The sequence below is a fragment of the Mesoplodon mirus genome (assembly GCF_964341445.2).
Source record: "Mesoplodon mirus genome assembly, chromosome: 14".
NCBI lineage: Eukaryota > Metazoa > Chordata > Mammalia > Artiodactyla > Ziphiidae > Mesoplodon > Mesoplodon mirus.
Genome location: NC_138990.1, coordinates 47462237 through 47475472, shown reverse-complemented (window position 1 = coordinate 47475472; position 13236 = coordinate 47462237). Strand labels below are relative to the sequence as shown.

The 13236-nt window shown below is 50.4% G+C and overlaps 1 protein-coding gene across 1 annotated transcript in view; it reads right to left on the bottom strand.

Annotated features, from left to right (window-relative positions):
• Window positions 1-537: 537 nt before the first annotated feature.
• The window catches only part of TOGARAM2 (TOG array regulator of axonemal microtubules 2), a 47017-nt gene continuing 34318 nt past the window's right edge, over window positions 538-13236 (bottom strand). Inside the window, 3 exon segments of the mRNA XM_082642390.1 lie at window positions 538-1014; window positions 4953-5039; window positions 12385-12601. Of these exon segments, the coding sequence (XP_082498516.1) occupies window positions 758-1014; window positions 4953-5039; window positions 12385-12601 (561 nt within the window). The 3' untranslated portion in view covers window positions 538-757.

Genomic DNA, 13236 nt, shown 5'->3' with positions numbered 1-13236 from the left:
TTCTTTTTTAAATTTTTTATGTGTACAATATTATATTTTGACTTCTGTATACATTGCAGTGAGCTTACCACCAAAGGGTTAGTTTCTATTCATCACCATACAGTTAATTCCCTTTACCCTATTTGCTCTCCCCCCACCATGACCCTTCCTCTGTGGCAGCTGCTACTCTGTTCTCTGTATTTGTTTGCATCTGTTTGGTTTGTTCTTTATCTTTGTTTTTTGCTTTTGTTCTTTTATATTCCACATATGAGTGAAATCTTATGGTATCTGTCTTTCTCCATTTGATTTATTTCACTTAGCATAATACCCTCAAGTTTCATCCATGTTGTCACAAGATTTCATCTTTTTTATGGCTTATAGTATTCCTCTGTGTGTGTGTGCGCGCGCGCGCACGCACATTCGCTGCATCATCTTTATCCATTCATCCAAAAACGGGCACATAGGTTGTTTCCATATCATGTTTTGTTTTCTTTGTCGCAAACCTAGCTACTAGAAAATTCTGTGGGGTTAAAAACGTACAAGATAATAAAACCTTAGAAAAATAAGTAATTATTTTATTTCTACTTCAAAATATACTATGTACATCTGGAACTCTATGGGAAAGTAGACCAGGAGATTATTCCATCATAAAAATAAAATAAGATAAAAATAACGATTGCTCATTCTAGATCTGTCTTTAATCCAGATGAAAGGGGTGTGAGCTGCCAGTTGTCTTGCTGTCAGGTGCCTTCCCCCGGTCAGTGACCTTGGGGCTGTCTCACAGGGATTCCGGGTCTAAGAGCTCCTGGAGCGTTTTGAGGACTTGCTTTGGCTGGCTGGCGGCCAAGTCCTGCAGCCGGGAGCCCATCTGCCCCTGGAGGCTCCTGCACAGCCGGCAGACGGCCGTTTGGACGTTCCCGCCGCGCCCGGGCAGGATGCCGTTCCCGATCATGTTGTTCAGGAAGTACCAGAGGACCGGAAGTACGTGGCGCTCCACGGCCTGGGGCTTTCGGGGGTAAACTGAGGCCACCAACACTGTCAGGCAGAAAAGAGGGAGAGTTACTTGAGTCAAGCACTCTCTCTCTCTCTCACTGCCTTCTCTGGGGACACCAACTCTGTCCCCCAAAAGGCAGGCAACACAGCAGGGCCCACTAATCCGTTAGACACACTACCTAGGGCTCATAACACACTTAGGGGCCCATGGAAATGTTTTAAATTCTTTTAAAATCAGAAGAAAAAAGTCTGAAGCTATCCAGCCTGATTTGTATTTGTGTTCATACCAACCAGTCATAAAGTACACTTCAAACATTTTTTTACAGAGGAAGGGGTAAGCAAAGGTGAAAGTGCTCAGGGCATATGACAGTATAACTGGTCCCTGAAGCACAGGGCAGAGGAAAGAGGCAGACACATCTGGATTGCTCTCCTGCCTCTGTTATTTACTAGCTGTGTGAGCTTGAGAAAGCCATCCAACCTTTCTGAGCCTGTTGCCTGATCTGTAAAGTAAGGATAATAATTCTGAACCAAACTCTTAAGACGGTTAGAGGTTAGATAATAAATGTAGGCGAAGTGCCTATGCAAGTAGGCATGTGACAAAGAGTAGCTGGTCCTAGTATGCTTTAATCTGCATTACCACCTAGGAGAGTTCACACAGCGAAAACCTGGACTAGGAAGAAAGGTCAAGACTCTCAAATGAAGCATTCTGGAAAATAGAACAGCCAGTGGGAGATAAGACCAGCGTGGCCTCCCCAGTTTCGATGACATACCTCACGATAAGCCCAGCAGCAATGCAGGAGGCATGAACGTGCTTTGTAAGCCATCAAGCTCTGCACAGACCCTTCATTCCAGTGAAGAACGCCCCAAATCTGGTTACCCCAGGCCCCCTGCCTTCTCTAGACTCCAGAAAACCCAGAGACAGGCTAAACCCTGCCAGCAAGCTCTCCATCACACAGTAATTGCAGGGCTGCCTCCCATGTCAAGGCCTCATCAAGAGGTACCCCAAGCCGTTTCGGAGGGGCTGCTCTGGCCCTCAGCCTTGGCCACATCACCCTAAGTGCGTTCGTGCAAATACTTGCTTGACAATCAGCGCATTGCCTGTCATCCTGCCAAAGGATATGTCCTGGTGAAGGCAAACAATGCTTAGAGAAGCACTTGCTTTATTTATGGGACAAAGAAATTGGAAAGGTCTCTGAGCTGAGACACACCCGGGAAACTAACATGGCCGGAGCCTGAGTCCAGGGCTCAGAGCTATGCATCGTGACTCCGTTTCACTCTCACCCAGGAGGCAGGACACTCGTCTGTTTCGCAGAGGAGGAAACCAACACTCAGGAGTCGAGGAACTGGCTCCAGATCCCATAGCTAACAAGAGCAGAGGACACAGGCCAAGCCTTCCTTGACTCTAAAGCCCATGCTCTTCCCACCTCTTGCTGCCCCAAACCTCTTGGAGTTCCATGTTTTAGAGGCTGGTCTGGAGTTTTGTTTTATTTTTAGAGAAACCCCCAATTTGTTCTTCCTTCATCAACTTAACTTCATCCAACCCGCCAGGATATTTTGCAGCGGGAGCCCTGTAGGGTCCCTCTGATTTCAGAGCCAGCCTGGGACAGTGGGGAACCGGAGAGGATGGCCCGGGCCCCCCTCAGCTCAGCCTGACTCTCTCACTGTGCCATTTCCCATGCAATGTGTACCTTGACTCTCTGGCCATATCCTCAAGATTCCTGCGCCCCACACTGGGGGCCTCCCGGGGGGCTCCCAGGGACACAGAGCCCTCCAGAGTCAAGGCGGTCCTCATTCCTGGGAAGGCAGGACAGCACCCAGTGAACCAAGCCAGCTGCGCCAACTTCATAAAATGGGGCCGAGAGGTGAGAGTTATGTTACCTGTGCTGGAAACGGGCTAAGAAGGCAGGGCACAGTTAACCCTAAAGCCACCTGGTCAGCCCCAAGGGTGGTGGGAGGGTGGGAGGGGCAAGGGGAGGTGGAAGGGGGGCAGCCAGAGGGAACAGAAAGAAAACGAATCAGCCGATTAGCCACCTGTACTGAACAACTCTAACTCAAAGCTTTCCTAAACCTCCACTGAATCTCTCCTGCAAACGGAGGTGAAAACTATCCCAGGAGCCAGGCCCAGGCAGGGCTCCCCTGACCCCACCGAATGGTGAGGGGCTCACCTGCCCCTAACCTGCCACACGTCCCCCACTCCTCCTGCCTGGCGCCTCACCCCTGGACTCTCTCCTCCCGCAGTGAGGCACCTACACCCCGGCCCCAGGAAGCTCACGTCCACCCTTAGACCACATTCACCTGCCTGCGGGGAGCAGGTGACCAGGGAGCTGGTAGGAGGGCATCACGAGGAAAACCCCATTAAAATCGAGCTTAAAAGGCAGCTGAAGTAATTAGCAAAAGATTTACTCCTGTGTTAAGCTGTGCTATTATGAGTCCACGCCTTATGTCAACTGAAATTTTCTTCCCTGTTCCTGGCTGACACAGAGTTAATAGAACTATGTAGAAACTCTTGTTTTTGAGGTCTCTTGGAAATAGAAGGGTAATATTTACAGTAAATGGATACCCACTCGCCTCTGGGGCCCATAAATTACCTGTACAAGGACAGGTAATCAGAGAATGCTGATTTTGAGTACCAGAAAAGAGTTGCTTGTCTGATACCCAAGGTGGTCTCAGTTACGTGACCCCATTCTCACCCCAAGGCACGCACAGCCTGGCACCGCAGCTGCATCGTAGCCCCCATCCTGGCCTCACTTGCGCCATCTGCTTGGAGCAGGCCTGGCACCTGGACCGGAAGTAAGGGGCCACTCCAGGGACAGGGGGAGGACTGAACCAGGGCGCAGAGGAGGCCAGGAGCAAGAGATGGGGCGGCGGAGGAGCGGGAATGACACCCTTGGGCAGGCGACATGCACCGAGCACCCCCGGAGAGCTCAATGCTGGGAGGCCCTGGCTGGGCCAGCGACTGAGGCTGGCACGTGAAACTCAGGCCGGAGGGCCAGGGAGAAAGGAGACAGGGGAGGCGATGCCAGACCACGCGGGCACCGCCCCGGTGGAGGATGGAGAGTGAGAAGGGCTTTGCCTGTGGGCGGGCAATGGGGAGAGGATGGGAGGTCTGCCCCTGCCACGTGCTGGTGCCCAGGAGGCCAAGGCAGCCCAAGGAGCGGCAGACCGTACAGAGGTTGAGGGCTTGGATCTGCAGTCCAGCTCCTGGAGACAAACCCTGGATTACTAGTCAAGGGACCTTAGGCACTTAACCTTCCTTAGCTCCATGTTTCTTTTTTCTACAAAAGGGACAACCATGGAACCCACACCCTCCTTGTGGGGTTGTTATGAGGAGTAAATGACCCAGTGCATATCATTGGGGGTGAATAAAAGGGGCAGAGCCTAGAAGGCCAGGCAGCGACTTGTGGGCCACTCCGGGGACCCTGGACACCATCCTGGAGACTGTTCGGGAGCCACACAAGGATGTAAGCTGGGGGGTGGCATGATCCATGTGAATCTTAGGGGGGCCCTTGGGAGTCTAGAGAACAGATTGGGTCCCTCTGCCTCCTTCCTAGATGGGACCCTTCTAGTATGGGGGAGGAGGCCTATGGCAAGTTCAGTAACCTGTTAAGTAACCTGCCCAAGGTCAGAGCGACAGTGCTGCTACTGACCAAGCCAGGCACCCATGAGGTGGTGTTGACCCAGAGAGGTGGATTTTTCTGATTCACACAAAGGTACCCTGTGGGGCTAGTGGAAGCCCCATTTGCAAAGAGGAAGAAATGCATAACAGTTTCTTTAAAACAATTTTCTCTATGTACAGACCTGCCTCATTTTGACCAAAAACAAAGATTGTCTCTGGCAATTATTTTTTAAAGCAGGTTATCAAATTTTTTAAATGGTCTGTGGGGATTATTTGATGATTTTTGGTCTAAGATAAGTAGGTGGTTCAACTACACGCCAGGAGAGAAGAAGAACAGAGATGGGCTGGAAGGCTGGATGCTCACCGGACAGACGTTCTGTGACATCAAGCACTGCGCGGCCACTCAGGAAACGCACCCGCCCGGCAAACACTTGTAGGAGGCCAAGGTTGTCTGGAAGAGACGGAGAATGTCAGTGGCCATGATGCTGTGGCCCGAGCAAAGGCACCAGCTGTTCAGGGCTAGGTACCCGCAGCACCTACATAGGGAAGAGCCACTTTGGGAAGCTGAATTAATTTTTCCAGGTTATAATGGGGCCACTTTAAAAAGTGAATGTCCATGGGGTGTTGGGGGAACAGTGATAATTACACTATCACAGGCCCCATTTACTCCCATAGATCCGGTTCATATTGTCTGTGCTTCCTCAAAAGTGCTGTGAGCTTTGGGGCAAAAGAGGTAGGTAGATCGATAGATCGATCAATAGGTAGATATAGACGATTGATGACAGGTGCACGACTGATAGATGAGATAGAAATAGCTAAATAATCAAGAGATAGGTAGACAGACAAGTAGGTGACAGATGTAGATAATAGGTAGATGATAGATGAAGTATTATATATGATAGCTGTAGATGATAGATAACAGACAGATAGGTGAATGATATATAGAGATAGATGGATGAATAGATACAGATGTGGATATAGAGATACAGTTTTAGGGGAAACTGAGGCACTGAGCCACGCTTATACCAAAGGTCAGTAAAGGGCTAGGATCGGAATTCAGAAATCACGGCTCTCCTCAAAGCCCGAACTTGGGCTCTAACCAATAGAATGTACCCACTACCAGATGGTCGGTTATTTCCACACTGAACACTTACCGACACCCTCTGAATCACAGGCATGGAGCTAAGAACTAAATAGGACCTGGTCTTCCTGCTCCTCTTCCCCCTCAAGAGACTCCTTGGCGGAGGAGGCAGACACTTGAACGTGAACTCTAACACGGTGGGAGGCTCCATGCTCATGGAAGCAAGAGCCCGGGGTTCTGGAGCTAGGGTGACCAACACGTCTCAGTGTGCCCAGGACCTTTCCCACTTTAGCACCGAAAGCCCCACATCCCTGGTAAACCCGGATGGTTGGTCACCCTGTCAGAAGCGGAAGCCCCTGGTTGGTTCTGGTAGGGTCAGAGGAGGGAATGTGCAGGTTAGGGGTGGGGGGAGTGCATATGATCTCTCAATAGTTTATTTATTACCTCCCAGCACCCCTACAGTGAGCACTCCAGCCACACTGCCCCAGGAGCCCAGCTCTCCTGCTACCCAGCCACACCCATGGGTGAAGGCTGGGGCCCGAGCTCTTCTCCACTGGGATCTTAAAGGAGTGTTTATTAGAGATGAACCACTAATGGTGAAACCCCAGCAAATGGGCTGGGGGATGTTTGGGGATAAAGAGGCTCTCTGACGTTCTTTGATTGTATTTCTAAAGTCAACTCCAGCCGGATCCCACAGCTACTGAATTTAGAAGCTGCTCCTTCTTCCCCGTTCCAGCTGATGTCTCCTGGTTTCCCAAACTATTAAGCTTGAAGTCCTGCATCCCTCACAAAAGATGAGCAAGGTGAGGAAAGTGACTCTTCACCTAAGAAAGGGATGCTAACCTAGAAAAGCAACAAGGCAGGACCCATCAACAACAAATTACCCCTGGATTTCCTCTTCATGACCCCTGGAGGCACCCAGCATCCCCAGCTCCCAACATCTGCAACCACAGCAGGCGCAGCAGAATCCCATGGGAGGTGGGCAAGCAGCAAAATGCATTCCTCAGGGATGCGGCTGTGGGCCTTCCTGCGCCTGTCTGGGAGGCGAGGTGCGTTACCACAGCAGCCCCAGCAAGTGTGTCCTGGACTTCCAGCCACTGACCATCTCAAGGCCAGATTTATCTTTGCAGGGGACAGAGATTAGCAACCTGCCTAAGGAAGTCTTTCCAGGCAGGTTCCACCTTCTCTGAGCTCCTTCCATACCTCAGCATAGAGCCCCAGCATCCCCAGAGATGTGCAACCAAAGCTTTGTTTTTCCCATCAGGAAACCATTCTAGTTAAGAGCTAACTCCTACTTCCCTTGCTCTACTGCTGAGACCCGTAAGAAATATAGGGCAGAAAATGTACACATGTACATCATGTACATCTCTGCAGCTTGCAAAAGCTCTATCCATAAGTCCAGAGTCTTTAAAATAATTTGTTCTGGGAGATAAAAGAGAGGCCAGACTCTAGAATATTTCAGTTAGTGAGAAGTGGTCTCAGGGTATCCTGGTAAACCTGTAAATGTGTAAGAAGAGATTCCTATATCAACATCACCTGCATTATTTTTTCCAGGTGCTTCTATTTGTCCCACCCCCATCATCAGCCATGAGCTCACCTCTGAGAACAAGGACTTCTCCCTCCTTGCTCTCCCCCATCCACACTCAGTCCAGGACACTCTCTGGGCGCCGCTAGACCTCCCCTCTCCCGGCCACTGGCATGGCCTCCCAGAGCCTGAGAGAAGTGAAGAACCTGGGGAATACTTGAAAATGCACATCCAGCAGACATCTGTGCCAGCCCATGGTGCCTGGCACACAACAGGTGCCCAAATAAATGCTTATGGTGAACAAGGCAATGTTGAAGCAGAGACACTAAGTTGGCCCAAACTGGTCTATAAACCCCAGACACCACCCCGAGTAGCTGCCTCTCTGCTTCTGACTACTTCCATAGTGATGGCTCACCTTTCAGGTCACACCCACATTTAATGAGACAGTGGCTAAGGGAGTGGACTCTGGGTCCAGATCGCCTGGATCTTCCATGTTTTACTGTGTGACATTGGACAAGTCACTTACCCTCTCTAAACCACAGTTTACCCGTCTGTAAAACAGGGATAATACTAGTACCTTCCTCATAGAACTGCTTAGGATAGCGCCTTGAGCAGATAATTACTTATTTTTACTATTATTACCTAAAATACTCTGAAAGCCCAGCAACCTTCACGGTAGGGCGTCCAATTAAGAGGCTGGACTCTAACTTTCAAAAACTTAAAAATCCTGCTCTGTTAGCCTAGCCCAGGGTTTTCACAGGCTTCTCTTCCACACCACAAGGAAGCCACACTGGCTTTGGTGCTGCCCACACAAAGGGGCAAGCAAAGCTCTTCAGTATAGAGAAAATAGCCCCAGAATGGCAAGCCAGACACCTTGGCCTCCCTGGACCTAGCCTCCCCTCCCCACAGTGGGGCTGAGGTCTAGCGGGCCTCTCACCTGTTCTACTCAGCCAAACCCCAAGGTCACTGAGCCACGTCATCCCCAGGCTACCGGGAAGCCAGAGAAGAGCTTTTAAGAAAACATAAGAAGCATGATACATGGACAGTGGCAACAAAGACACTGCAGTCAAACCAGACTCCCAACAATAAGCACAAGACTCAGTAAGTTATAATATGTCACACAGCCAAATTCTCCATGGCCAGGAAAACTAGGTCTGTTCATCGCAGGAAAACTGGGAAAGATCCACTGAAACAGAAAAATACAAGCTATGCCATAGCACATGACGGAACTGTTAAAAGTGACTCAAGTGTGTAATTATATATAATGCTCATGCTCTGCTTTTTCTAAAGAAGGATGCAAATTTAAATGTGTAATATTATCACGATACTATACACAAAGATACACAGAAAAAAATACCTAACATAAAAAAGGCTAAATGTTAATAATGGTTTCTTTTAGGAGTTGGGACTGTAAGTTTTTTTCCTTCCAAAGGCTTCATATTTTTCACTTTCTCAATAATTAATAAGTACGACTTTTACAGTGGAGGAAAATAAAGTTTATATTAATATATTTAACTTAACTAGAAAGACTACATAACAGCATGGGAAACTGGGTGGTATTAAATGAAAGGAGCAAAGTCAAAATTGTGTTTACAGGGTCTTCCTTGGTGGCACAGTGGTTAAGAATCTGCCTGCCAATGCAGGGGACACGGGTTCGAGCCCTGGTCCAGGAAGATCCCACATGCCACGGAGCAACTAAGCCTGTGCGCCACAACTACTGAGCTTGCGCTCTAGAGCCCATGAGGCACAACTACTGAGCCCACGTGCCACAACTACTGAAGCCCATGCACCTAGAGCCCATGCTCCGCAACAAAGACCAGCCACCGCAATGAGAAGCCCACGCACCGCAACGAAGAGTAGCCCCCTCCTCACCGCAACTAGAGGAAGCCCACGTGCAGCAATGAAGACCCAATGCAGCCAAAAATAAATAAATAAGTAAAATTATAAAAAAATGATAATAATAAAAAACTAAATAAAGTCAGAGCAAAAGAGCAGAAGTATTGTAGATCTGAAGCTGCCCATTTCTGAGTTTATCTGCTCCCTCCAGCACTGGCCAGGGGCTGTGCTACATTAAGAGAACTTTTTCTGGCATTCAGTCTAACCAGGAGTGCGGTGAGCTGTCAGCAGCCTGATGCTTTAATTAGTGAAGTTTCTTCTGTAACTAACCCAGTAACAGAGCTCAAAGACAGAACCAGCCAGTCTGCTGAGGAACTGCCTTGATCCCTGGAACAACTCCGCTGAAATCAGAGGGTCTTGGTGAGGAGTAGAAAGGGTGCCACTCCAGGCTCAGCCCCAGAGAGGCCTTAAGGCAGGCAGTGACAAAGGGCAGAGGTCAGGGAACAAGGCTCCCAACGTCTCCTTTTTTACTGTCCCCCCAAAGGGGACAGGGGCAGAAATCCCACCTGCTCTGTCAACCAGCACATCACCGCCCCACCCACCCTAGGGAAAAGGAAGGGACTGGTGGCTGATGCATGGATTTTGTCACCCAATTCCAGAATCAAGAGGTCACCTAAGAAGACCAACCTCCTAGTTTGGCTGTGCTATCTGGACTTTGTGCCAGAAGACAGCCTACCTCACCTGTGTTCTTGACCTCCTTGGCCCCCGATGAGCAGGAAACAAACAGTAACATGCTGTGACTTTCCACACATTTATTCCACAGCACTTCACAGCTCCTCTCCAGCCTGGAGCCCAGAATTCCTCCTGGGGCACGAAGAATCCGGCTTGGGAGAAATCTCCCGCTGCTCGAAGGGCTCCATGCTACTTCCAGGAGGGGCCTCTGGATGCTAAAGGTCAACAAGAGCTGCCCGGGCTCAGCCTGGGTGATACGGGAAGGAAGGTGTACACCCTTCTCTCCTGTCACACCTGCCCCAGCCTCTGTGTCCACCACCTAATCCCCTGGGACAGTGGGAAATTTCCTTACTTGCATCCATTTTTCCCTCTGCAGGCCAGGCCTAGACCATTCCAGGCAGGAGAGAACCATTCCCTGGGAGAGCTTGATTCCACCCCTGGTACTCCCTGGCAGTGATGAATTCTCATTGGCAACCTAACCCCTCCAGTTCTAACCTTCACGGATTTAGAAGCTGGCTCATTACGTCACAGTTAAGAACACTTCCAAAAGCAACGCTGCTGATTGGGTTGAGAGAGTATGGCTCACAGCAAAGCCCTTGACCACGCCTGCTCAAATGACCTGGAGCCAACACCCTGGACTTGACACTTTGGAGCTTTGTGCCAGGGGGTTAGTGGGCTCCATCCATCCCTTTGACCCCAGTCCACTCCAGCCTAGCGCTGACCTAAGGATTAGAGAGAAGGGCCGTGCCCCTCTCACTTGCCTCCATTCTCCTCGCACCAAATCCTCCGGCTGATGGGCCAGAAGCATCGTCAGCCATCTCCAAGGAGACCCTGTCCCAGGAGGAGAGGAGAAGTATAGGCATCTTCCTGGTTGCTGCAACCTGCCTCAAGGTGTGGTCAAATCACAGAAGCAGGCCATCCCCAGGCCCCCCTTTCCAGGGTGTCCAGACCAAACGGAAACAGCAGGGCCCCATGTAGAGGGGATCTGAGTATTGCGACAGTGTGAGACACCAGATTCTGTAGCCCCAAGTTCCAAGGCTCCAGCGTGCTGAAGGAGGCCGACTCAAAGGCAAAAAGGGGAAACTAAAACACCTGGAGGCGGAAGGGTTAAAAGCTCCTCTCACCAGACAAGGGTGCTTAGCCTCTTCAAATAGCTAAAGCCTATTTTGCTTGGTGCAGGTTTTCCCAATAAATATAGGGCCCGCGGTGATTTACCAAGAGCCTTGGTTGTTGGCAACAGCAATCTCACTTACCCAGAGCAGCGCTGAGAACAAGCCGTAATTTAGAGCTGGATTTATTTTGTTTGTTCTACAGCAACACACTCAGCAAATCATAAATTCCCTCTGAGATGAAGAGAGGAAACTGACAATATTTATGATCTGGAGAGGCGGAGAAGGGCCTGACCAGACCTTTGATTTGTAACTGAAACGTCTCCTGGAGGCTCCAGCCAAGGACACAGCTGCTGTCCCGGCCCCAGGGAGCTGCACTCAGGCCAGGGTGCAGTATAGGGAGGAGGGGTGGGTGCGCCAGGCGGTGTTTCCAGCCGCACCATGGGGATGCTCGGCGCGTGCTAGAGGCAGGACTTTGCTCTGTGTTCATCGGGACATATGGCAACAAGGCCAACAGCGGTTCTCAGATCATACATTTCCTCACAGCACGGCGAGAACAGGTTGTGAAAACTCGTGGTTCTACTGGTCTGGACATACGTCTATCCTGTACTACGTTCTCACACACCAGAGGTTTCGAACTTGCACTTCAGTCTGTGTACTAGATACACCAAATATCACCGTCTAATCATCTACGAAAGGAATGGATAACAGAAGTATAAATAGATGCACCAAGATTTCCACCTAACGTTCAAGAACCAAGATGTGCTACTGCAAAGCACCTAAGGCACAGAGGAGCTCCTGCCTCTCCTGATGTCTCTCCCATGGCTCCCGCCTTTTTGTTCTTTTCTTTCCTCCCCCCCAGCCTCCACTCCACCCTCACTCTCCACCCCTAAGCCCAAAGCCCTCCCACCCCAAGCCCTGGCCCCAGTCTTCCTAAAAGGCAACCCTCATTCATTCATGCTCAAAAAGCCAATGGGTCCCAGCTTGACTCCCATGTCAGACAAGGTGGCCACCTTTGTCCTCTCCAACAGGCTTGCCCCACTATCTCACCAGCATCCTGCCTGGTCCCCATACAAGCCACATCCCCTGCTACCATCTCTACAACTAAAAATATTTGACAACTCCTCCTAACTCCTTGGCAATCGTGATCTGTTTTCCCATCAGTGCCCTGTTGGCTCACTCACTGTGGTGCTGTGTGACCTGGGTGAGTCATTTCCATCACCTGTACCACGAGGAGGCAAGACTAGATATTCTCCACATCTCCTCCACTTCTAACAGGTGGACATCCCATGGAAAAGCCTGCCAACCAAGAACCTGGGAGGCCCTGGGCTGCCCACCCCTGCCCTACACAACCTCTGGGGAAATATTTGGCCTGAGAGCCAATCAATGCCTTTCACTGCTCTGCTGATTCCCAAGCAGGGAAGGTGGAAATGTCCAACCCTAACCCTACGGAGGGACAAGGGAGGGAGCCAGCTGCCTACCAGAGCCAAGCAGGGGCTGTGGGCAGGCTCACCCAGACTCTCAATCATTGCGTCCAGCGCCGTGGCCGCAGCAGTGTAAATTCCTGCGTTCTTGGAGTTGAGATTGTCTGCTACAGCAATGATGATGGAGGGCAGCACGGGCTGTAAGCTCTCTCTCAGGAGGGGCATCATCTTGGAGAGGGACTCCAGTGCCCACTGGTTCACTTTCTTATTGGAATCCTGAAGCCTTGGGGTGAAAGCATCAAAGACCTGTTGAGGGAACAGAAACCAAGAGCCCATGGGAACCCAGGCTGGGCGGGAGTCCCACAGCCCAGCTAACTGCCCTCAGAGGGTACTCCCCCTGCATCCCTGACAGGGGCCATCCAGCCTATGCCAGAACATTCCCAGTGATGAAGAAGAGCTCACCTCTCAAAGAGGAGGAGGACAAGAGGGGAAACGACTGTATACTGAGTACTCGATGAGTGTAAAGGGTGTAGGGTGTAGAGCCTCTTGTTAGGTACTCTGCACTCGCTCATGGAGTGATCTTAACGACCCATGAGGCACGTGTTCTCGTCCTCAGTTTACCATTAAAAAAAAAAACCCACCAAAACAAAAACTGAGTCTGACAAAGGTTAAATGACTTTCCCAGATCACACAGCTAGTAAGAAACTTGAAGCCTGTGTCTTAACTACTCCTCTATGTAGAGTGTCAGCAGCCTCACTTCCGGCAGTAGCAGGCATCTGCCCTCATTTCCAGCCTGTGAAAGCCTGTGCCTACTCCGAACCACATGTTCTGCCCCCAAAACCTCAGGTGCGTAGCTGGATCAGGAGTAGCCCTTAGCCGCAGCATCCTCCACCTCTGCCCTCCTCCCTGTAAAACTGCTGGGAGGATGAAAGACACCCAGG